The sequence below is a fragment of the Thamnophis sirtalis genome, unplaced genomic scaffold (assembly GCF_051295495.1).
Source record: "Thamnophis sirtalis isolate CommonGarterSnake01/CBP01778 unplaced genomic scaffold, rThaSir2_p1.2 scaffold_5, whole genome shotgun sequence".
Lineage (NCBI taxonomy): Eukaryota > Metazoa > Chordata > Lepidosauria > Squamata > Natricidae > Thamnophis > Thamnophis sirtalis.
In genome coordinates, this window is record NW_028261385.1 from 22,128,480 (window position 1) to 22,152,041 (window position 23,562).

At 40.7% G+C, this 23,562-nt stretch overlaps 1 protein-coding gene across 2 annotated transcripts in view; it reads left to right on the forward strand.

Annotated features, from left to right (window-relative positions):
* EGFLAM (EGF like, fibronectin type III and laminin G domains) overlaps positions 1–23,562 on the forward strand; it is a 122,884-nt gene that overhangs the window by 28,639 nt on the left and 70,683 nt on the right. For both annotated transcript variants that reach the window (XM_087715431.1, XM_087715432.1), the window contains exons 2-3: positions 16,637–16,746; positions 23,406–23,489. In XM_087715431.1, the coding sequence (XP_087571557.1) occupies positions 16,637–16,746; positions 23,406–23,489 (194 nt within the window). The remainder of the gene's footprint in view (positions 1–16,636; positions 16,747–23,405; positions 23,490–23,562) is intronic.

Below are 23,562 nucleotides of genomic sequence, written 5' to 3' on the forward strand. Positions count from 1 at the left end.
GCTCCATGTTTCTCAACGGTTTAGAAGGTAGTTTTCCCTACAGTAAATCCACAGGCAACATTCTTTTATGATGACTTAATTAGAGTTGTCAGGCTGCTGGGGTTAGGTAAAATTGCTTCGTAGGTTGGGGTTTGAACATTTCTACTGTAAAGAAAGGAAGAAAAGAAGGAAAACATGTCCCAAGTCTTTAATTTTATCCAATTCATTATCTGACACTTTAGTTACGTTTTTCTTAAGGCAACATTTTTCTACCCATTTCCTTAATGCTATATTCTGTTCCATTCCATTCCCCCCACCATTTTCTCAACCATACTTTATTTCTACCAAAACCACCCTGCATTTTCTGATTCCTTTATGTCTTTTACTGCATACATTGCAGGTTTTTTACACATTACTCACACAGACCCATTAGATCTCACAGGGTTAGCCTTCTCCGGGTGCCATCTACCAGCCAATGCCACCTGGCTATTACCCGGGGGAGGGCCTTCTCTGTGGCAGCTCCGGCCCTCTGGAATGAACTCCCTGCAGGGATTCGGACCCTCACCTCTCTCCAGGCCTTCCGAAAAGCCGTCAAAACCTGGCTTTGTCGGCAGGCCTGGGGGTGATGAGTTCCCTCCCCTCTCGACATGTATGATTGTGCGACTGTTGCCTACTTTTATTATTTGTATTTTGTCTTTTATGTTCCCCCCTTTTTTCCCCTTTGAATTGTTCGCCGCCCTGAGTCCTCCCGGAGAAGGGCGGCATACAAATAATAAAATACCATACCATACCATACTTCTTCCACGTTCCTCTTATCTTCCTTTTTTGTAGCAGTCATGTTTTATGACCGCAATCTTTAGGTTTAAACCATAATATTTGTTACAGTTTTTTTTTCCTAAGCAGATATTCAACAAACAACTATTCACATTTATTCTTGGATCTCCAAATGCCCAATAATTTCTTCTGTTCTTACTCCTTTCCTTCCCACTCACCTACTCATTACATTGCATAATTTTCTCCAAAACTCATTCCTGGTTTTTCTGTTATTTCCATTCACTGGGGGAAAAAAAGTATGTAATGATTACCAATCTATGACTTACTACTTTCATCCACAACTTTTAGAATCTCTCATCTAGAATGTACTTGTTAGCCAATGTATTGCACAGCAATTAGTGCAAGTGTACTGACACAATCAAAATACTTGGTAAAAAAAAATCAGAAATAGAAATTCTGAAAGGCATAGATGCATTGGCCTATGGATAAATGCATATCCATAGGCCAATCTCATACAAACGAGAACATAGCAAATGTTTGACATAATTGTTAAATAAAAAGTAAAGCAAGGGAAACATCCAAATGTTGCTAAAAGGATGTCTATATGCACCATGGGAAGAACAACACATTTTGTAAAATGAAGTTCACGTTTTTTTAAAAAAACCCAAACATTTTTAAAACTCGAAAATCCTAGTAGCTGTTTGAAAAATCTCCTGTTATATGTCATGTTTTGGGAACACTAAGAATTCTTAAGAATTCACACAGTGAATTTTCAGTGACTTGTTTTCATATTCAGTACAAACAATGATAGAACAAAGACATATAGGCAAGACTCAAATTGTAAAACATTCAGTTATGGGATCAGCCATATTGGACTTAATTCTCACTAACAGAGAGGAAATGATAGAAGGTGTTGAAGCCACAGGGAACCCTGAGGGCAAGTGACCATGCAATATTGGAATTCAACAATATGGAAACACAAGTAGTAGAACAAAGTCAAACTAGAGTCTTGGATTTTAAGAGAGCTAATTTCAATAAATTTAGAGAGAGCTTGGGAAGAATTCCATGGATGAGAATCCTCAAGGGAAAAACAATTTAAGAAGCTTGGGAAATTTTGAAAAATGTGATTACAAAATCCCAGTCTAGCACAATACCAGTGAAGAAGAAAAATAACAGCTCCCAAAAAGAAACCAGCATGGCTGCATAAAGAACTCTCTGACAAATTGAAAGACAAAAAAGAGAAGTATAAAAAGTGAAAAGAGGGGGACATAATTAAGGCAGAATATCAGCAAATAGTAAAGATGAAGTGAGGAAAGCTAAGGCTCACAATGAAGAAAGGCTTGCCACAAAAGTAAAAAATAACAAAAAAGCTTCTTCCAACATGTTAAAAACAAGAAAAAAGTTAAGGAAACAATTGGTCCATTGCTGGGAGAAAGTGGCAAGAAGGTAACAAGCAACAGGGAGAAAGCAGAACTATTTAACTCATTTTTTGCATATGTTTTTACACAAAGGGATAAAACAGTCCAACCTATCAAAAACAGCACCACAAAAATCAGATTAGGAACACAAGTTGAAATAGGGAAGAAAATGGTAAGTGAGCACATGTCTACCCTAGATGAGTTCAAATCACCAGGACCGGATGGATTACACCCCAGGGTTCTGAAGGAACTGGCAGATGAGATTTCAGAACCACTGAACTATATCTTTCAGAGATCCTGGAGCGCCAGGGAACTGCCAGAGGACTGGAAAAGAGCTGATGTGGTTCCCAACTTCAAAAAAGGAAAAAAAAATAGATCCAGGAAATTATAGACCAATCAGCCTGATCTCAATACCAGGAAAGATTCTGGAAAAGATAATCAAGCAACGAATTAGGGAACACCTAGAAGTAAACAAAGTAATAGCCAAAAGCCAACATGGGTTTGTCAAAAACAGATCATGCCAGAATAATCTTACTGCATTCTTTGACAAAATGACAAAATTGGTGTACCAGAGGAATGCTGTTGATATAGTTTACTTGGATTTCAGTAAGGCATTTGATAAGGTAGACCATAACCTACTACTAGATAAAGTAGAAGAATGTGGGTTAGACAGCATCACCACCAGATGGATTCGTAACAGCACTCAGCATGTAGTCCTCAGTGGCACTGCATCTACATGGAGGGAAATATGCAGTGGAGTACCCCAAGGCTCTGTTTTAGGCCCAGTACTCTTCAACATCTTCATCAATGATTTGGATGAGGGAATAAATGGGGAACTCATCAAATTTGCAGATGACACCAAGCTGACAGGAATATCCAACACTCCAGAAGATAGGCTTAAGATACAGAAGGATCTTGACAAACTTGAACGTTGGGCACTATCTAATAAAATGAAATTCAATGGTGAAAAGAGTAAGGTTCTACAATTAGGCAAGAAAAACAAAATGCACAGGTACAGTATAGGTGGTACCTTGCTCAACAGTAGTAACTGTGAGAGGGATCTTGGAGTCCTAGTGGACAACCATTTAAATATGAGCCAGCAGTATGCAGCAGATGCCAAAAAGGCCAACACAGTTCTAGGCTACATTAACACAGGGATAGAATCAAGATCACGTGAAGTGTTAATACCACTTTACGATGCCTTGGTAAGCCCACACTTGGAATACTGCATTCAGTTCTGGTCACCATGATGTAGAAAAGATGTGGAGACTCTAGAAAGAGTGCAGAGAAGAGCAACAAAGATGATTAGGAGACTGGAGACTAAAACATATGAAGAATGATTGCAGGAACTGGGTATGTCTAGCTTAATGAAATGAAGGACTGGGGAGACATGATAATAGTGTTCCAATATCCAGGGGTTGCCACAAAGAAGAGGGAGTCAAACTATTTTCCAAGGCACCTGAGGGTAGAACAAGAAGCAATGGGTGGAAACTAATCAAGGAGAGAAGCAACTTAGAACTGAGGGGAAATTTCCTGACAGTTAGAACAATTAATCAGTGGAACAGCTTGCCTCCAGACTTTGTGAATGCCCCAACACTGGAAGTCTTTAAGAAGATGTTGGATAGCCATTTGTCTGAAACAGTATAGGGTTTCCTGCCTAGGCAGGGGGTTGGACTAGAAGATCTCCAAGGTCCCTTCCAACTCTGCTATTGTATTATTATTATTATTATATTTTTTACCCAAAACTTTACAATAATATTGTTGGATAAATATGCATTTATAAACACAAAATACTGTTGGGGATAACTCTAGTACCATACAGCAATGGCAAATCATAGAATATTTGAGTAGGATACTCTGTTTTGTATGTTTGATGTGATTGTGTTTGGGTTCTCAAGAGAATGTTACAGAAAGATATTTCCTGGGTTTAAAATGGAGCCAGGATTGCTCTCCCCAAACCTTATGACATTTGAAGACTTCTGCTACAGAACCTTTTCAAGGACAGCAATATAATTAAAGGACTTCAAGTTGTATGAAAGGTTAAAACATTCGCTGCTCATTTTGTGTTGCAAACTTTCTACTGCACACAGAATAAAACTATCCAATCATCTTTTCAAGTCAACAATTTTACCCTGGCTGGTCACCATCATCTTTAAAATAGCTGGCTCTGAGACACTTGGCGGGGGGAAGGAGATTGCCTGACTGGATTGAGACAGTATAGACTTTACAAATAATGGGAAAATGCCATCTTTCTCCCTCATTTTGGTCCCTTTTTCTTTTTTTAATCCCTCTGTTCCTCTTGTCATCTTACCTGCTTGTTCCTTTTATTCAGCTCCCTATGGGAATGTCACATGAGTATTAGGGGTTTAGAAATATGAAAAGCACTTCAGAGCCTAGAGCAGGAGTGTCAAACTTGATTTCATTGAGGGGCGCCTAAGGGTTGTGCTTGACCTCAGAGAGCCATGGGCGGGGGACAGGGTGTATGTGGGCATAGCTGGGGTGGCCGTGGCCATGGTAGGTGTTTGATAGAGGCTCAAGATGCATTTTTCCCCTTCTTTCTTTCCACAGTTCTTTAATATAACCATTTTTCAAATCTGTTCTACCAGATATCGCTGGCAAACATTTATTACTTATTCTTCATATTTCTAAATTTATACCCCATTGTTTAATAGTAAATTGCTTTTTCAAGTAGAAAAGGCTATTGTATTTTTATTATTCAACTAATAATAAAAATACAATAGCATAAATAACATTATAATACAAGATCTAATAATAAAAGTTCCAGGATAGGAAAATAGAAATGGCTGTCAATTATAGATTGTTGATTGTAGATTAAATGGACCTACAATAAAATCCAGCATTAAACTGTAGTATTAACATTGCTTGTTTTCTATCAAGACCAAGCACTTACTTGAGGCCACATAATTGCAATTCAGTTTAATCCAGTCCTCCAGCAGCACTCTGTTGGCCGAAAACAGGCTGCGTGGGGCCTCTGCAGCCTGTTTTCGACCGGCAGAGTGCTACAGGAAGCCAGGGAGGCTGAAAACATGCTGCACAGGGAGGCCTCCACATGGCAGAGTGCTGCAGGAGGCCATGGATGCCAAAAATAGCCCGGGGGTGGGGGGGGGCTGCATGCTTGGCCTTTTTTGACCACCAGTGGCACTGTGAATAGGGAGGATGAAAATGCTTTAAAAAGTGAAAAAAAGAGCTTCTGACGATCACGTGGATCAGCTGTGAGCCGTGCAATCATTGGAAGCTTCCCCCTCCCCTTTTAAAGCATTTTTATCCTCCCTATTCGCCCGAACCTGCAGGAAAAAGTGCTTTAAAAAGTGAAAAAAGTTGGCCACACCCACACAATCACATGGACACCCCCCCCCCCCAAGCCACATCCACAGGACTGGTGGGCAAAAAAATTAAATTTCACCACTGCTTCAGGGCTGTATCTTAGTCATGCCAGATCAGTGCTGGGGGACTGGGATATGTGCATATGTGTAGACTTTATTACACATATACCATTCATATCCTTATTCATTGCAGACTTACTGGAACACGGAGACTCTCGTATTCTCCATAGCAGCCATCCTGCTTCAAATCATTGCTTTTTCATGGGGCTGCTGTGCTTCATTCCTTGGTATTGAAAGCAATGATGGCAGTTTTGATTTGTCAGCCGCCCTGAGTTCCCTTCGGGGGAAAAGGGCGGCATATAAATATAATAAATGATAAATGAGTTTGTTCTTTAAGTGATTGGCAGTTTGCAGGTGGGTGCATGGGGGTGCATATTGGGTTGCGGTTCACACAATGGATTGTACAGAAGGCTATTATGACTTGTGGGGCTTCCCATACTGCTTTATAGGGATGCTTTCCCCCCCCCCCCTCAGTGTGAATTAATTTGGTAACATTTGCATAAAATTTTGTGAAGTTTGAATCCAATCAAGCAATTGCATTTTCTTTGTCCTTCTTCCAATTTTTCCATAGCAGAAAACAGTCAAATGAATTGTTTAGAAATCCCGAATGACATTTCCCTCTTTGCTTTTTTTCCCTAACCTCCTAACATCTTGTTGCTGATCAATACTGGCAAGTATTTTATGCTGTTAAGTTTTGTTCTTAGCTGCAGATCAAATGTTTGTTGAAATGACAAGAGCAAACTTGATGGAAGCTTGTCTCACATTTTCTGAAATGACCTTTAAGATGACTTCCTCTCACCTGGCATTTTTGTCAGAATTGGTTGAAAAGTCCTCTTTTTTTACAGCTTTCCACCTCTATCACAACGACTAAGGTCAGCAATATCGTTTGCAAGCACAACATAAAAGTCAGTGTGCATATATAGAAACATCAATACATGCACAAATCTGTTTACTTGGAAAATTTGTTGTTGCACCCTGATTACATGTTATATACCTTCGGTTTAAACTCCTTTAGAGAAAATACACTTCTTTCACTAATTCTTTTTTTGGGGGGAGGGGTGGTGTTCTGGAAAGAAATGATAGAAAGTCTTCCAATTTAATAGTAAGTTCTGCTCTTGATTTTTTAATTCCAGGATATACCAAGGAAAAAGAATGTCCTGTAACAGCTAATAAAAGTTTTAGAGATTCCCAAAGCTCAAATTTTGGAATAAGATTTTCTAGAGAAATATTTATGCTGAATTCGGAGGAGAACTGGATCCTTTAATTTTACACTGGAAAAAACACTATGTATGTTCCTTAATTTGAAGTGAGAAATAAATTCATACTCACAGTCTCCACTTGAATAGGCTACCTAAATAGCCTACTTATCTATGCAAAATTCAGCCCATGTAGGCCAGTATTGTGCAGCTGATTCCTCTGGTAAATCAACCACATAATTTTGTAGTAAGCATATTAGATTTAGAGTTGAGACAAAGCTCTCTGAGTGACCGAGCCCATGGCAATCTTTGTACTCAGTCTACCATACAGGATTTTAAGGATAAACGTGAAGAAATACTACCATGTTTTCCCAAAAATAAGACCTCCCTGGATAATAAGCCCAATCAGACTTTTGAGCACATGTGCTAAAATCAGCCCTCCCCTAAAAATCAGCCGTCCTCTAAATATTGCAACATAGGAGCAGCCATGAGGTAACCACGCTCGCCGCTTCCTGTACTTCAAAAATAATAAGACCTCCCCGAATATAAGGCCAAGCACTTATTTTAGGGATCAAAAGAAAATAACACCCTGTTTTATTTTCAGGGAAACATGGTATCCCATCTTGATTTCAGCAGGAAGTGTAGTATGAATACAACAATTTAATTTGTACCCTTCTGTTCACTTTCTTTATAGCAATAGCAGTATACTTATATACCGCTTCATAGGCCTTTCAGGCCTCTCTAAGCGGTTTACAGAGAGTCAGCATATTGCCCCCAACAATCTGGGTCCTCATTTTACCCACCTCGGAAGGATGGAAGGCTGAGTCAACCCTGAGCCGGTGAGATTTGAACCGCTGACCTGCTGATCTAGCAGTAGCCTGCAGTGCTGCATTTAACCACTGCGCCACCTTGGCACTATGACGATGATAGAAAACAAGCAAGCATTTCTCTCATTCTGCAGGATTGGTGGATCTGCTGAATGTCTATGTTTATGAATATCTCCATTCAGATATATATGAATCTCAGATATAACTGACACTCTAGAAAGAATACAGAGAAGAGCAACAAAGAGCATCTTTGTTGCTCTTCTCTGTATTCTTTCTAGAGTCTCACTGAGGAGATTGGAGCCTAAACTGTGTGATGAACAATTGGGGGGACTGGAAATATCTAGTCTAATGAAGAGAAGGACTAGGGATGACATGATAATAGCCCAATAATTGAGGAGCTGTCACGGAGAGGAGGGGGTCAACCTGTTTTCCCAAAGCACCTGAAGGCAAGACAAGAAGTAATGAATGGAAGTTTAACAAAGAGAGATCCAACCTAGAATTAAGGAGAAAATTCCTGTCATTGAGAACAATTAATCTGTGGAATGACTTGCCTCAAGAAGTTGTGAGTGCTCCATCACTGGAGATTTTCTAGGAAGAGATTGGACAGCCATTTGTCTGAAATGGTATAGGGCAGTGATGGCTAAAAAATAGCTCCTGCGCCAAAATCAGGGGTGTCGTGTGTGGGCATGCCACACTTATAATACTATGCATCCCCCCCTACGCATGCACACGTGACCAGTGACCTTTCCTGCTTTTGGTGTGGATTTTTTGCCCTCCTCATGCTCCAGAGGCTTTTGGGGAGCCCAGGGAAGGCAAAAACAACCCCCTGTCCCCTCGGAGGCCCTCCGGAGGCTTCAGGAGCTTCCCTGAAGCCTCCGAAGGGTGAAAAACAGACCTACAGGGAACCCGGAAGTTTGGGAATGGTGCCTTCTGATTTTCCCATAGGGTCGGTTTTTCATGCTCCAGAGGCTTCAAGGAAGCTTCCAGAGAGCGAAAAATGGCCTCAAAAGAAGGCTGAAGTCAGCTGGCCAGCGCGCACATGCACACTGGAGCTGACAGGCAACACTTTGTGTGCCCTAACAAATGGCTCCATAGGTTTGCCATCACGAGTATAGGGTCTCCTGCTTGAGCAGAGGGTTGAACTGGAAGACCTCCAAGGTCTCTTCCAGCTCTGTTATTCTGTATTCTGAATCCATCTCACTGAAGTTATATAAAGAAAATATATTACTTTTGTGGTTTTAACATTTTCTTAATTTACAGTTTTAAAAAGGAACGGTTTTCTTTTTTTGCGTATCAACTGTCACTGTTGATAAAAACAAGCATGTGTTGACCAGAAAAACTACTACTTTAGGTGCAACATACTGAATGGAGCATTGAGTCCCTTGAACAGGTGATGTGAACAGCTTTAGTCTTCCTCCTAGGCGGAAAATAGAGGACAAGCTCCATTGATTCTGTGCTAGTGAAGCCTATAAAAAACCTTCGGATACTGCCCAGGTTTTTCCCCCCCTTCCATATTAATTATTTCTTTGAGGATCTTGGCAAGGATAGCTAGCAATTAACCAAGAAGATATATTAGCTTCAGCTACCCAGGTGCCCTAAGATGAAATATTATAACATAACAGGTGAGCATCCATGGCAATAATTAAATAATTACTGCTGGGCAACTGAATCAAACAAAAGGGCAACCTCCATCTGGATAAGCTACTCTTGCAAGTGTAAGTGATGTATAGGATTAATTGGCTGATCAGATGCCTGTGAGAGGGTAAAGATTAACCCAGGTCTGAAAATAGTTGTACAAAAGATTTTCAAATTCTTAATAGTCCATCAGAAAAATAAGTATGAATACACTGAAGTTTTGGCTAGCCCAGATTAGCTCTCCTCTATATATTCTTTGATCTCAGTGGGTCTTAGCTAAAACAATTATTTTTATGGAGGTCTCAAGAAATTGGAGTCATTGCAGTTATCAACATATAAAAGTCAATGTTTCTCTCTCTCTCTCTCTCTCTCTCTCTCTTTCTCTCTCTCTCTCTGTGTGTGTGTTTGTATCTTCTCTTAGCTAATTGAATATAGTCTCCTGTATTCATTGACCAGGACTTTAGAAGGCAAAAACCAAGTTGGGAAATGCTTATGATAAATGCTTACTGCTAAACATGTCAAAACATTGTATTGGTAGCTCCCTTGACAGGAGCAGCAGTGAAATTGTGCAACAGGTCAGGGATCATTGTAGTCAAGTTTTTCTTCAGTCCCTCTGCCTCACAGTTGGAAGCCCCATCTGTTTGTGTGTTTCTTCTGACCTTTGTCTGTCAGTTGGAGAAACAGCTTCCTGCCAGCTGCCTCCCGTTCCCCTTATGTTCTCCAGAAACCGACAAGTCAAAGAGACAATTTTCAGTTCACTGTGGGTGAGAGAAGCCTGTAGGGAAGATAAGGCATGTTGGATAGCTCATGTCCTCAACAGGCTGTTGTATTGTCCGAGATATCCATAAATGAAAAAGCTCTTAGTTGGGTTTGTTAGGTAAGCTCCCAGTTGGGAGAGTGAGTACGTTCAGCGAAGCGTTGTGAGAGTTGTGTTGGAGAACACACAAACCATCATACAGAGACACTGCAGTTTAAATAGGCTTTTACTTTCGTGGAAATAGAGGTATCAGAGTCCATCAAACAGTCCAAGTCATACACAGATAAGACAGTCAGTCATCAATGTCTTTCAGTTAAAGGATAATCCAAATAACATAGTCCAGTATCATATAATCAGTTCGGTACACAAAGTTTGCTAGCTGTTGCAAAACTTACAATAGCTCACGGCACTTTCTAACAGCCAGCTTCCAAAACACTCAGATCAGATCAGCCCAGCATCTAACAAACAGAGAGAGCTAACAGTCATTCTGGCTCCCTCTTATGGCCGATTGAGGAAAAACAGCACCTAATCACATTTTACAGTATGATTTAAAGAAATAGTTACAACATTGTTACATGATTTATATATTGCCAACCCAACTGTTAGATTATATTCCTAACAGGGTTCACACTTTGCAATAAACCCACAGCATAGCTTGCTTGGTTTTGGTTTAGTATGTGATATGAATCTAGTCACTGCTTTTGAAAACCTATGATTTGAAAGCCTATGATGTGTTCTCACAGCCACTGCTGTTTATTCAAAAAAAGTAATAAAGTAATTTGTAATCCAGCATTAGGTTGCAATATTATACCTACATGTAACAGAAATCAGTGGGGTTCGTTTATAAGCTGGGTCAGGCCAAGCCCATAGAACAATTCAGACACAGTTTAGTTCTTTAATTGCTGATACACATTAGACAGAATCTTGCCAGATTAAACTGTTACTACTTTCACCCTATTCTACTCTAACCCTGGAAGATTCTAGGTAGTGGTGATCTTTATTCTCTTTTTCTGTCTCATATCCATCATCCACCTTGGCTGAGCTGCTTCTTGTCTCGAATGGGCTCCCTCCTTCTTGGGAAACTATCCTTTCACTATAGTCTATGACACTGGTTTCCCCCTCCTTAGGCGCTATCTCTCACAGTTGTCATATGTAGGATTGCAGTGATACTATTTAAAATCCAAGATGAACATTTCCCAGTCTTCGTTTGGTAACTTGGTTGTTTCTATCTCTCAGGATTTCCAGTATTAGCAATTTGGGAATAGGAGATATTGTTTTGCAATAGTCCATTCCTATATCTCAGGTAGGTTTCAGTTGGTGTCTTTTGAAGCTATGATGTGATATCCTTTTTGAAGCCGTCTTGTCTCCAATGTATTTTAATAAGTGTGTGAAATTTTGGGACATCCTGGAGCTAAATGCTTATGAGTATGCTGAAAACACCCAAATCTATTTTTTGTAGCATTTTCTAGTAACGACGTGGCTCCTTTGATGTATCTCTCTGCGATTGATAAGTGATTGAAAGATCATATTATTTTTAGTTGATACACCAATTTTGTCTCTCCCAAGAAGAGAGACTTAATCTGCAGTTCCTGTACTTGTGGCCTTGGGACTTGGCTACTGCATGGGACTTTCTGTATGGCCTCAGTATTTCAGTCGAAGCAAAACACATCAAACAAGTTGGGCTCGGGGAAAAACTCATATGTGCAGTAAGCTAACTGCACTTTATTGGCTGCCAATGCAAACTACTAGTTATTACTTTTTAATATATTCTATGGCTTATGCTCTGGGCATTTGAGAGAATGTTTCTACCTATATAATTACCCTCACCATCGAGTTCATCAGTAGACATTTGAATGTAGTTATTGCAAGCCCATCTTGCGCTTACTCACAGTTCAGCCTGTAGATAGCTGGCCCAGGTCTCTGGAATGTACTCCCAATTGATTTGAGGAATTCACCTCTTTCTTAACTATGAAAACATGCTTTTAAAAAAAAAACCAGTCCTTTCCCTGTTGTTAAAGATCTAATAGTTGCTTTTTTAGTGTTGATTTTAATATACAGGTAATTCTTGACTTACCACCACAATTGAGATCAGAACTTAGGTTGCTAAGTGAGACATTTGTTATGTGAACTTTGCCCCATTTTATGACCTTTCTTGCCACATTTGTTAAGTGAATCACTGCAGTTGTTAAGTTAGTAGCATGGTTGTTAAGTGATTTCTAGCTCCCCCATTGACTTTGCTTGTCAGAAAGTCATAAAAGGTCAATGGGACATGATCCCACAACATGGCAAAGGTTATAAATATGAGTCCATTGCCCAGCATCTGAATTTTAACCATGTGACCATGATGCTGCTGCAATGGTTGTAAGTGTTTTAAAAAATGGTCATCAGTCACTTTTTAAAAGATGTTGTAACTTTGAACAGTCACTAAATGAACTGTTGTAATCAAGGGTTATCTGTATTTGGTTTTAACAGTGGCTTTATGTTTTAGTGCAGGGGCCAGCAAACCTAAACACTCAAAGAGCCATTTGGACCCGTTTCCCACAGAAAAGAAAACACCGGGAAACACAAAGGTCCTAACCGGAAGCCCCCTGTTCAATTCTGTAGCTGACCAGAAGTTCAATTCCCCCACCATAGAGTCTCCTCCTAGCGCGGCGTACTTTTTCCTCTACCTGTCATAACCGAAAGCCCTATCAATTTTGGAGACAATTGCAAACCCCTCCCCTTGCCTTAGAGTCTTCTCCTGGCGCACTGTGCTTCTCTCCCCCCTCCACCGGAAGCTCCTCTCAAAATTGTGGCGCTGACAGGTGATGGAGCCGCAGCAGAGGGAGGAAAGAGCCACATGCAGCTCCAGAGCCACAGTTTGCTGACCCCTGTTTTAGTGTAATCCAGAAGACACTTCCATATGGTTGCCTAAATAGCAATACATAGATTAGAAATTAGCACTTAGACTTATATACTGCTTCACAGTGCTTTACAGACCTATCTAATTGGTTTATAGAACCAGCATATTGCCCCCAACAATCTGGGTCCTCATTTTACCCACCTCGGAAGGATGGAAGACCTTGAGCTGGTGAGATTTGAACTAGTGAACTGCTGGCAGCCGGTGATCAGCAGAAGTAGCCTGGACTACTGCACTCTAACCACTGCACCACCACGGCTCTTGCCACAGCTTAATTACATTAAGTCGGGGCTTTATTATCCATGTTCTGTTCAATAAGCCACCGTTTACTAGATGCACAAAATATGTTGAACCAGAATAAAATACTCCACATTATAATTTTGTACAATGAACAGGGAGCCCTAATGAAAGTTACGTTAATTAAAACCTCTGTTACTGCTCACAAATTCTCTCTCTCTGAATTAAAAAGCCATTTGTGCTGGTGGGTTGTTTGTTTGTTTTTTGGAATGGAGTAAGTCAGTAGACATTGGGGGCATTTAAAAAAAATATATCAGTCACTGACAGTTATTGAAGAAGCTGACCTGTCTAGCTGCAAATTCTTGGAAGCCCTATGGAATCGATAACATTTCAGGGAAATGCCCTGGAACAATTATGTTGTCTCATAAGAGATGTTGAGAAGGCTTAAACAAGGACGGCAGGATAGTCCTTATCATACTGATATTGTGGGACATGGCAAGGAATGAGGAACTCATTTCATTTCTGTGCACATACAGAGGCAGATGAATGACAAGGAACCTTGGAGGTCTTCTACTCCAACCCCCTACTCAGGCAGGAAGCCCTATACCATTTTAGACAAATGGCTGTCCAATCTCTTCTTAAATATTTCCAGTGTTGGAGCATTCACAACTTCTGAAGGCAAGTTGTTCCACTGATTAATTGTTCTACCTGTCAGGAAATTTCTCCTTAGTTTAACTGTTTAACTGTTTATTAAATTTATAGGCCGCCCAATCCCGAAGGAGTCCGGGCGGCTTAAAGAAACAGAAGTTAAGAGATATTAAAAACAGATAAAACACGACAAATTTAAAAAGACACAACATGCACCCAATCTAAGCGGGGCTGGACCTCAATCCAGAGGTCAACAGCCCCAGGCCTGCCGGTTGCTTCTCTCTTTGATTAGTTTCCACCCATTGCTTCTTGTTTTGCCCTCAGGTGCTTTGGAGAATAGCTTGACTCCCTCTTCTTTGTGGCAACTCCTGAGATATTGGAACACTGCTATCATGTCTCCCCTAGTCCTTCTTTTCATTAAGTTCCTGCAACTGTTCTTCATATGTTTTAGTCTCCAGTCCCTTAATCATCTTTGTTGCTCTTCTCTGCACTCTTTCTAGAGTCTCCACATCTTTTCTACATTGTGGCGACCAAAACTGAATGCTGTATTCCAAGTGTGGCCTTACCAAGGCATTATAAAGTGGTATTAACACTTCACGTGATCTTGATTCTATCCCTCTGTTTATGTAGCCTAGAACTGTGTTGGCTTTTTTTGGAAGCTGCTGCACACTGCTGGCTCATATTTATGTGGTTGTCCACTAGGACTCCAAGATCCCTTTTACAGTTATTATTATTGAGAAAGGTACCACCTATACTGTACCTGTGCATTTCATTTTTCTTGCCTAGAACCTTACTCTTTTCACCATTGAATTTCACTTTTCACTCCTAGTCCTTCTTTTCATTAAACTAGACATATGCAATTCCAGCAACCGTTCTTTATATGTTTTCTCTCCAGACCCCTAATCATCTTTGTTAATTAGAACATGTGGTTGTACTCATATAAGACCCATTTGCCACTTCCTCATTTCTTTATAAAGGTAAAGCAGATGTATGTACATATTGACAAACTTTAAAAGTCAGTCCAGAGAGTGTATTGACAGAATGAACCAGATTTCCCACAGTTCTTAGCTTTCCACAGTGGTCTTATATTGTAGCGTTCATGGAAAGGGAGGACTAGTTTTAGAATAAATCCCAACCAAAGAGCTCTTGTTGTTGTTGTGTGTTGTGTGTTTTAAATTGTGTATTGTTTGTTTGTCTTTTTATCCCCTGTTTGTACCTCCTTTCCCTTGACTGAGTTGTGAGCCGCCCTGAGTCCCCTTTGGGGAAAAGGGCAGCATATAAATGAAATAAATCCTAATCCTAATCCTCTTCATAGAATGCAGAACATTTTGAGTTTCCACTGGATCCCATTCACTTTTTTTCAATGGGGAGTAGAGTTTCAACTAAGGGTCAAGTAAGTTTGTTATCATCATGATCAGACCTATTTCCCAGTCATTGCAAATGTGGTCATTAAATTTCTGGGCCCAATTCAAAGCGCTGGTTTAAAATTACATAGCTTGAAACTAGGGTTACTTTAGGGATTGTCTTCTCCTGGGAGAATCTTTCTGGTCTGCTCATAGAGACATGGAAGGGATACTTTTCTCTACAAAAATTCAGGGGACATGAGCTCAAAGGTGATGGCTCCATGCTGCAGAGGATTGTTTGATATCCTCCCTCCTAGATTTCTGCAAGCTGGTGAAAACCATCTTGTTTGAACAGACATCTGGGATTTTGTAGGTTGCCCAATTTTTAATTCTGCATCTCTTGTGCTTTTTGTTGTTGTTTGAACAATTGAACTGGGTGATATAAAAATACAATAAATAAAGTATATTTCAGTTTTTCATTGCTTTTTGCTGAAAAAAAGAATGGCAATTCTAATTGGGTTAATACAACAATCCATGAAAAAACAAAGATTTAATCTTTCTCTCTCTGGTCATGAATCTTTTCAAAACCATAACCTCCTTCCCATGACACCTAAACCACATACTATCATCTACCACCCATCCCACTTCTCACTGGTTCTCACAATCTTTTCCCTGTTTTATAAGTTGCAGTTAGGTAATCTTTGGGTATGGAGAACATGGAGAGGAAAAGTTAAACTTCCTTCCCTATACACTGCAGTCTCAATCCAGATAAGATATGCCTTTATTTTTAAATAAAGAGAGAAGAAAATAGAACAGCATAGTGTGATGTATCTCTGTGTGTTTGTGTGTGTGTTCCAGCATAACTCTGACACGCTTCGAGCAATTTCAACCAAACTTGGTACACAGATGGCTTACTCTCTGGAAGCAAATACTTTGTGGCGTAAGACACCCCTAACACTCCTTGGGCATGGTGGGTTTCCATTTTTGTTTACTACCGGTTCGCTTGTTTGCTCATGCACGTCGGTAGAATTGGAAACTGGTGTGCTCGCGCACACGGGCAGAAGTGCATGCACAGGAGAAGGTGGGCAGAGCCTGCCACCGCTGCTACTACCAGTTCACCCAATCCGCACCGGGAGCAACCCACCTCTGCCCTCCGGGTGTATGTTCTGTTATGATACAATCTATTGTGCCTTAAAATAGCTTCTACTGTACTGCCATAAAATGGTTTCTACTGTACAATGGAACTCCATGGTAATGGCTTCACAGTACTCCACAAGGGGACTCCCTCTGGTAGGGTGGAAAACCCAACATTAAAAATTATATTTGGTCTGGACATTTTCCCCCTTTAAATAAATACACAGGCTATGCCAGGTCATCAGCTAGTACACAATAAAGCTTGACCATTTGAAGTCATTCATAGGAAAAAAAAACAAGAACACACATCTGTAGTCACTTTATATTACTGAAGATGTTTTTGTTTCCTGCAACTTCTTAATGCTTTGTCTTATTTTTTAAACAGATAGGTTGGGGCCTCCTGTGGACATAACACTGGATTCTTTGAACTGCACCGCACTTAGTATTCAATGGAGAATGCCTCAGCAGCATGCAAATACCATCACAGGGTACACTGTAAGTATGTGTTGATTTTATTTTTCTGCCAGACATTGGCAGGTAATTAAAAGCACCTTTAATCAGGTGGGCAAAGTCAGGAGTATCCACTGGGAGGAGAGGGAGTGTCTCAAAGGGTCAAGATGGCACTTTGATCATGCCATTGAAACCCCAATGGTCCTGGTCACTTTCTTCATCTTTTTGACCATCGCTGGTAGATACTAAAGTGCATGCCTTAGATTGCTTTAGATCAGAGATATAAAGTTCTAAGCTGAATTTTGCTCAAGAGAAGTGAACAACTTTTCCTCTTTCCAGAAGAAGCCGGCTGTGCTTCCCTTGTTGTGAAGAAGATGAATACTTTCCTCTTTTGTGATTTTGTAATAAATTTTGAAACCAATTTCTGCTTCTTAGTCTACTTGTCCGAGGGATGATTGGTTCCCTCATATGGGAAACAAACCAATGTGTTCCCTCTTTAAGAATACATTATTTTATAAAACCAGTTAACAAAGTGCTTTCTAGGGCTGTCCCCTGAGATTCATCCTAGTTATTTTAAATAATAGAATAAACGTTTAAATAAACATTATAGAAGAAAGGCGTATGAGAAAAGCGAGTATTAGTAACAACATTGCTGCATTGGTACTAGAATGAATAGGATAGGATAGAATAGAATAGAATAGAATAATGGAATATGGAATAGAATAGAATGGAATGGAATTCTTTATTGGCCAAGTGTGATTGGACACACAAGGAATTTGTCTTTGGTGCATAAGCTCTCAGTGTATATAAAGAAAAATAAAATAGAATGCATTCATCAAGAATCATACAATTAGTTTTGGAGACTGCTGGCAACCCCTGGATAATTTTGCCTGGATTTTAAAATTAAATGGATTCAGGCCTAATTAGTACTTGGATGGAAGATCATAAAACAATACCACAACCATAAGGATGACAGGAAGTTGAAAGAATTTCCGGAAAGATAGCAGTAACAACCCATTTCTGTACTGTTGCCAAGACAACAATACGCAGGTTCACGAGAGCTTCAGGTGTTGAAGTTGACCTGAAGGAAACTTTCTTTTTCATTTGTTTTAGCTTTAGCAGGTCTCCGGGAAAAAAGGTATACAATTTAGTGTAAAATATCTTCAGTAAAGATATTGCTGTTGGAGAAGACTCTTGAGAATCCCTTGGATTGCAAGGAGATCAAATCAGTCAGTCCTAAAGAAAATCAATCCTGGCGGTCTTTTGGAAGGTCAGATAATGAAGCTGAAGCTCAAATACTTTGGCCACCTAATGAGAAAGAGGATTCATTGGAAAAGACCCTGCTGTTGGGAAGATTTAAAGGAGAAACGAATGGCAGGGGATGACACGATTAGAGTGTGTCATCTATGCAATGAGCATGAATTTGGGCAAACCTCAGGACACGGAGGAAGGCAGAGCGTCCTGGCATGCTATGGTCTATAGCAGAGGTGTCAAACTTGATTTCATTGAGGGCCACATCAGGGTTGTGTTGATCTCGTGGGCTGGAGCAGTGGTGGCCAGGGGGCATGGCCGGGGGGGGGGCAGCTGTACATCCAGTTTTGGCTGCAATGGCCTTTTGCAACTCTCGGCCAGTGAAAATGGAACTCGGGGGGCATCATGTGGCCCTCCCAAATTCTGTTTTCATGAGGGCTGCAGGAGGCCGTCACAGTTGAAAACAGGCCCTTCCGAGCTCCATTTTTGCTGGCAGAGGCACTGCGGACCAGTCCTTAGCTGTTTTCAAGGTGGCCCCATGGGCCACATCTAAGCACCCTGTGGGCCAGATTTGGCCCGTGGGCCTTGAGTTTGAGACCCCTGGTCTATAGGGTCACAAAGAGCTCTAAGCACAACCCAACAATGGTGCCCCTCAATGGCAGTGAAACACTCGTGCCATGAGACTGAAACTAATGTGATATCTGATGATATCTTCAACCCAAACTTTTAAACTTTAGTCATTCACAGAAAGAAAGTTTTTTAAAAAACAATGGAGATTAAAATCAAACACAGCAGATGAGGACAATTGCAAAAAAAATAAATAAACTAAAGACCAATGTGACAATGAAAAATTATGGGTTTGATAGCTGCGAGGAAAACAATCCAATGCCCTCCTTCCCTTTGTGCCCTAATAATAACATACTTACTTTGCTGAATGGTTAATCCAGGGCTACAACCACTACAAATGTGACAGTGAAAGTCCACAAGGTATTTTATAGCAAATGACAAGAGGTGCTAAATGTAATATCAAGAAGACATGTATGCACCTGAAAGCAGTTCCACCAAAAATCCGCGAAGCCCTTCTGCGCGGAGACATAAGCGTGAAGACTAAATCGTGCCGTTCTAAACGCTAAGGAAAAACGCGACCCTACCGCGATGACATAATCGCGGAGGGCAAAATCGTGCATTCCCAAGCACTCACTACCCTAAACCTAACCCTAAACCTAACCCTAAACCTAACCCTAAACCTAACCCTAACCCTAAACCTAACCCTAAACCTAACCCTAACGCTAAACCTAATGCTAAACCTAACCCTAAACCTAACCCTAAACCTAACCCTAAAACAAACCCTAAAACAAACCCCTAAACCTAATCCTAACGCTTACCTTAAATGAAGTCGGCTTTCTGCCACGGCGCTGTTTTAAAGCGCCCTTATGTTGCCGCGCTGTTGTCGCGGCGGTGATGACGGTTATCGCCGCGATTTTGACCAGTGCGGTTTTGTCGTGCCACGCCTGAAAGCACAATGCAGTGGCATGAATAGTTTTGGATGCCTCGTGGTTCATCTAAGTAACACCACTGCTGTGTGAGCTTCATTGGTTTCCAGTTGCTTTCTGGCTGCAATTCAAGGTATTGGTTATCACTTTTAAAAGCCCTATATGTCACAGGTTACTTGCACCTTTCCCTGAGGGTACCTCCCTAGATATAAAAGAAGTTGCCAGCTGATGAGATCTTAGAGGTTTGCCTTCTCAGTAGCTGCCCCAGTGTCTTGGAACAGTTTCCCACCTGAAATCAGTGGTATCCCTACACTTTTAGCCCTCTACAGCTGTAAGGAAAGGAGTGGCAGAACCTGGGGGTGGAGATAAAAGAGGGATAAGCCTAGAATTTCAATGTAGCCACAAACAAATCAAATCCGTCACCTTGAATTCTGTTGCCAACTCCCAGCAGTTGCTAACCATCAGTTGTGAATATTCCTGTTCATAGGTATGACTAGCAATAAATCAGTTTAATTAGACTTTCACCTGTGGACCTGATCTTTTGCACTTGACAGCTGTGAAGACCTGGCTCTTTCCCCAAGCACTGGACCGGCTAGGCTGGGGTTGACTGGGAAGAGGTTTGGTCTGTTGCTGGGAGAAAGGGTACTTTTGTTTTTAGACATGTTTTTGTGAATTGCCGTAAGACACAGAATCAGATTCAAATACATGGAATAGGCCATGTATTATTGGTATCAAATACATGAGTTAGAATTATAACATTAAAAAGACTATCTGGGTCGTCAAAATTTGACTTGAAGGATCTAAAAAAAATCTATGAAAGGAATTTGCTTAACTTACATCATGGGTGTCAAACTCACTGTGTCACATTGCTGTCATGTGACGTTTCAGGACATTTTTTCCCTTTATGGAGCTGGAGTAGTTGTGGCCTGCACATAACACATCCAGCCAGCGGGCCACCAGTTTGATACTCCTGACTTACATGAAAGAGAACACAAGGATGTTGAGGCAATATGTTGGATAGTATAAATCCAAAGCAGAAAAAAACATTCCCAGGATTTCAAAGAGGAAATTATCTATTTATCTCACTGATAAAAGAAGCGCCAGTTGTGGATTAGTTAAAATTGTAGATAAAGTGCCATCATCTCTCACTCAACAAATGTGAAACAAGACTGTATGGTCCAGACCTCAGCTATATCTACAGATATCTGAAACTGAAGAAGGGAGATGTGAATTTTTTTTCCTTGCAAGTAAAATTCTTAAGGTTGTCAAAAAGAAAAAAGTCCAATACATGGAAAAAGAAATGGTAAATTAGCTAGTAGGATTCACAAAAGTCAGAAGGACCCAGGATCTGATACCTGTCACAAAAAGAATAGTGGAGAGAGCAAGAGAATATAAGGAGGAGATCTACCTTTTTCTTTATTAACCACAACTAGGCCTTTGATTGTAGATCATGCCAGAGTATGGAATACATTAAGGGTAATTGGAATGCCAGAACATCAGATTATTCTTCAGAGGGACTTTACAATGAGCTGCTGTAAGAAATGAAATTTGGAAAAAATAAAGTGGTTCAGAATAGGAAAGGGAGTGAGATAAGAATACATAGAGCCCCATATGTTTAATTTATATAGTGAATATATTATAAGAATGGTAGGAGTAGATGAAATGGCAGCTGGACTCAAATTTAGAGGCTGAAATGCTGAAATGCTAATCCTTTAAGACATGCAAATGATACGCCTTTATTAGCCCAAAATAAAGGAGACTTAGCTAATTATTAAAGTAAAACTAAGAATATTTCAGTTGCTCTCAGAACAAATGGGAACTCCCTTGATAAAGATCAACAAATGGAAGCTTACAAATGGAAGCTTACATATTTTGAGCATGTGACACGAGCAGATGATAGAATAGAACAAATGACTCTGCATGGCAAATTTGAGAGAAGTAAAAGGATGTGAGGACTATGGATAAGACAGGTGTATAGTATCAAAGTGTGATATAAGACTATTCTTGGAAGTATTATTGGAGACAGGATGGGAGGAAGACTATTTTTCCATCAATCGCTTGTAGTCAACATGATTTAATAGCCCCTAACTGTTAGTAGAGCCTTTGGGGTAGATATCAAAGAAAGAAACAACTACTGTATAAGACGCACCCTTTTCCCTCAAAAAAGAAGCTGAAAATCTGGGTGCGTCTTATACACTGAATACAGCATTTTTTGCCTCCTGAAACCCCGCCCCTTCACCAAAATGGCCGTGCATAACCTTTAGGAGGCTTATAGAGAGCTCCTGGGGGCTGGGGGAGGGCAGAAATGAGAGAACAACAAGCCTTTTTTTTGCTAAATTTTGCCCCACCCCCAGCCCCGAGGAGCACTCTGTAAGCCTCCTAAAAGCTATGCATGCCCTCTTTTTTTTGACAAAAACTGGGCCTTTTCTTGAAAAACGGGCTATTTTTTTGCTCATTTTTGTCCCCTCCACCCCACAGGAGAACTCTACAAGCCTCCTAAAGGCTATTCATGCCCCCTTTTTTGGAAAAAAAACAGGGCCATTTTAACGAAAAACAGACCGTTTTTGGGAGGTCTTCAGAGTGTAAAACTTTTTTAGAAAAAAATTGCCTCTTCAAAATTTTGGTGCGTCTTATACTCCGGTGCGTCTTATATTCTGAAAAATACGGTATTTGCTTGTTTGAGGGTAGAAACTTCACCATACTTCTTGAGTTTGAAGGATAATTATTCACAACTTAGTAAAGGATTACTAAACTTCCTTGTTATATTTTAATTTTTATTCATTTTGTATCTTCATCGTCTAGCTATTTTGATGGAGTCATACACATGTATCATTGTAGGTTTTGGATGCAGTTCTAAGTGATGAGATAAATTTAATATTGTGACCTGACAAATATCCGTGCCGACAAAATAGCGCCGATTGAAACGTGACGTCAAAATCGCGCCGACAAAAAAGCGACGATAAAATCGCGACAACAAAAACGTGATGATGACAATCACAAGAGAAGCTCAGCCTGGAGCCTCCTTGCCCAGGGAGAAGGTCTCATCTTGAAGACACCTGAAATGTTCCCTGTGCCACGCAAGCCCTCTTAGGCACAGGCAAGGGCTCTGCTGCCTCCCCCCCCAAGTTCTCTGCCCGTCCTGCTTCGTCCCTGTCCCTTTCAATGCCCACTGAGTCCAGAGACACAACCTGGAGCCCTTTTGGCCCTCTCCGGTGGTCAGTCCGGAGCAAAGGTCCAAAGAAAGTTTCTCCCCCTCTGCTTCCAAGCTCACAGCAGCTCCCATCCCCCCCTCGTCCTCCAGGAGAGGCAGCTAAATTTTAATTCAAATATTCACTGAGCATGTAAAATGGGAGAAAATTCCATCACCTGTCTCTGCAAACCCAGCTGGGGGGGGAAGGGGGCCTTTTGGACTTGGGGGTTCTCTGCCTCGCAACTTACTCTGGCAGGCGGGCAGCAGCAGGCGGGCAGGGCTTCCCTCAGCTCAGAGACCCCTGGAGAAGGAGCCAGAGAACCTGCAAGCCCAGGGTTATAACATACGTATACACGTTCCACTATGTTAAAGGCACAGCACATTCACTCATGATTTTGTCGGTGCGCATTTGTCAGCGCGCTATTGTCGAAAATCAATTAGCGATTTTGATGGCGCTCATTTGTCCGTCGCGGTTTTGTCGGCGCACTTATGTCTATCGTGCATTTGTTGGTGAACCATTTAATATTGGCTTTAACTTTATACAATTTATTGACTTCATGAAAATATTTCAGTAACTTGAAGTTTGGTAACCGATTATGTGCTACCAAGTGGGGTGGCTATATATATCCACCCTAATATCCACTGACCACAGTGAGGCAACATAGCATGACTTGAGGTTTTTTGGTGGGGTATTAGTACTATTAACAAATAAAATATACCCTTGTTGTATTGATTTATTTGCATTTTTATTTCTTTGACATCGGCTCAAGGTGTTCTACACTGAGGTCAAGACTGATGAACCAATTAGGCAACAGTCTCATGATGTACCTCTCAGTTTGGATATGCTTGGCATGGTGAGTGGCAATACTTTTATATCTGATGTGCAAACATTCATATATTGTTTATTCTGTGGATTTTAGGCAGCCT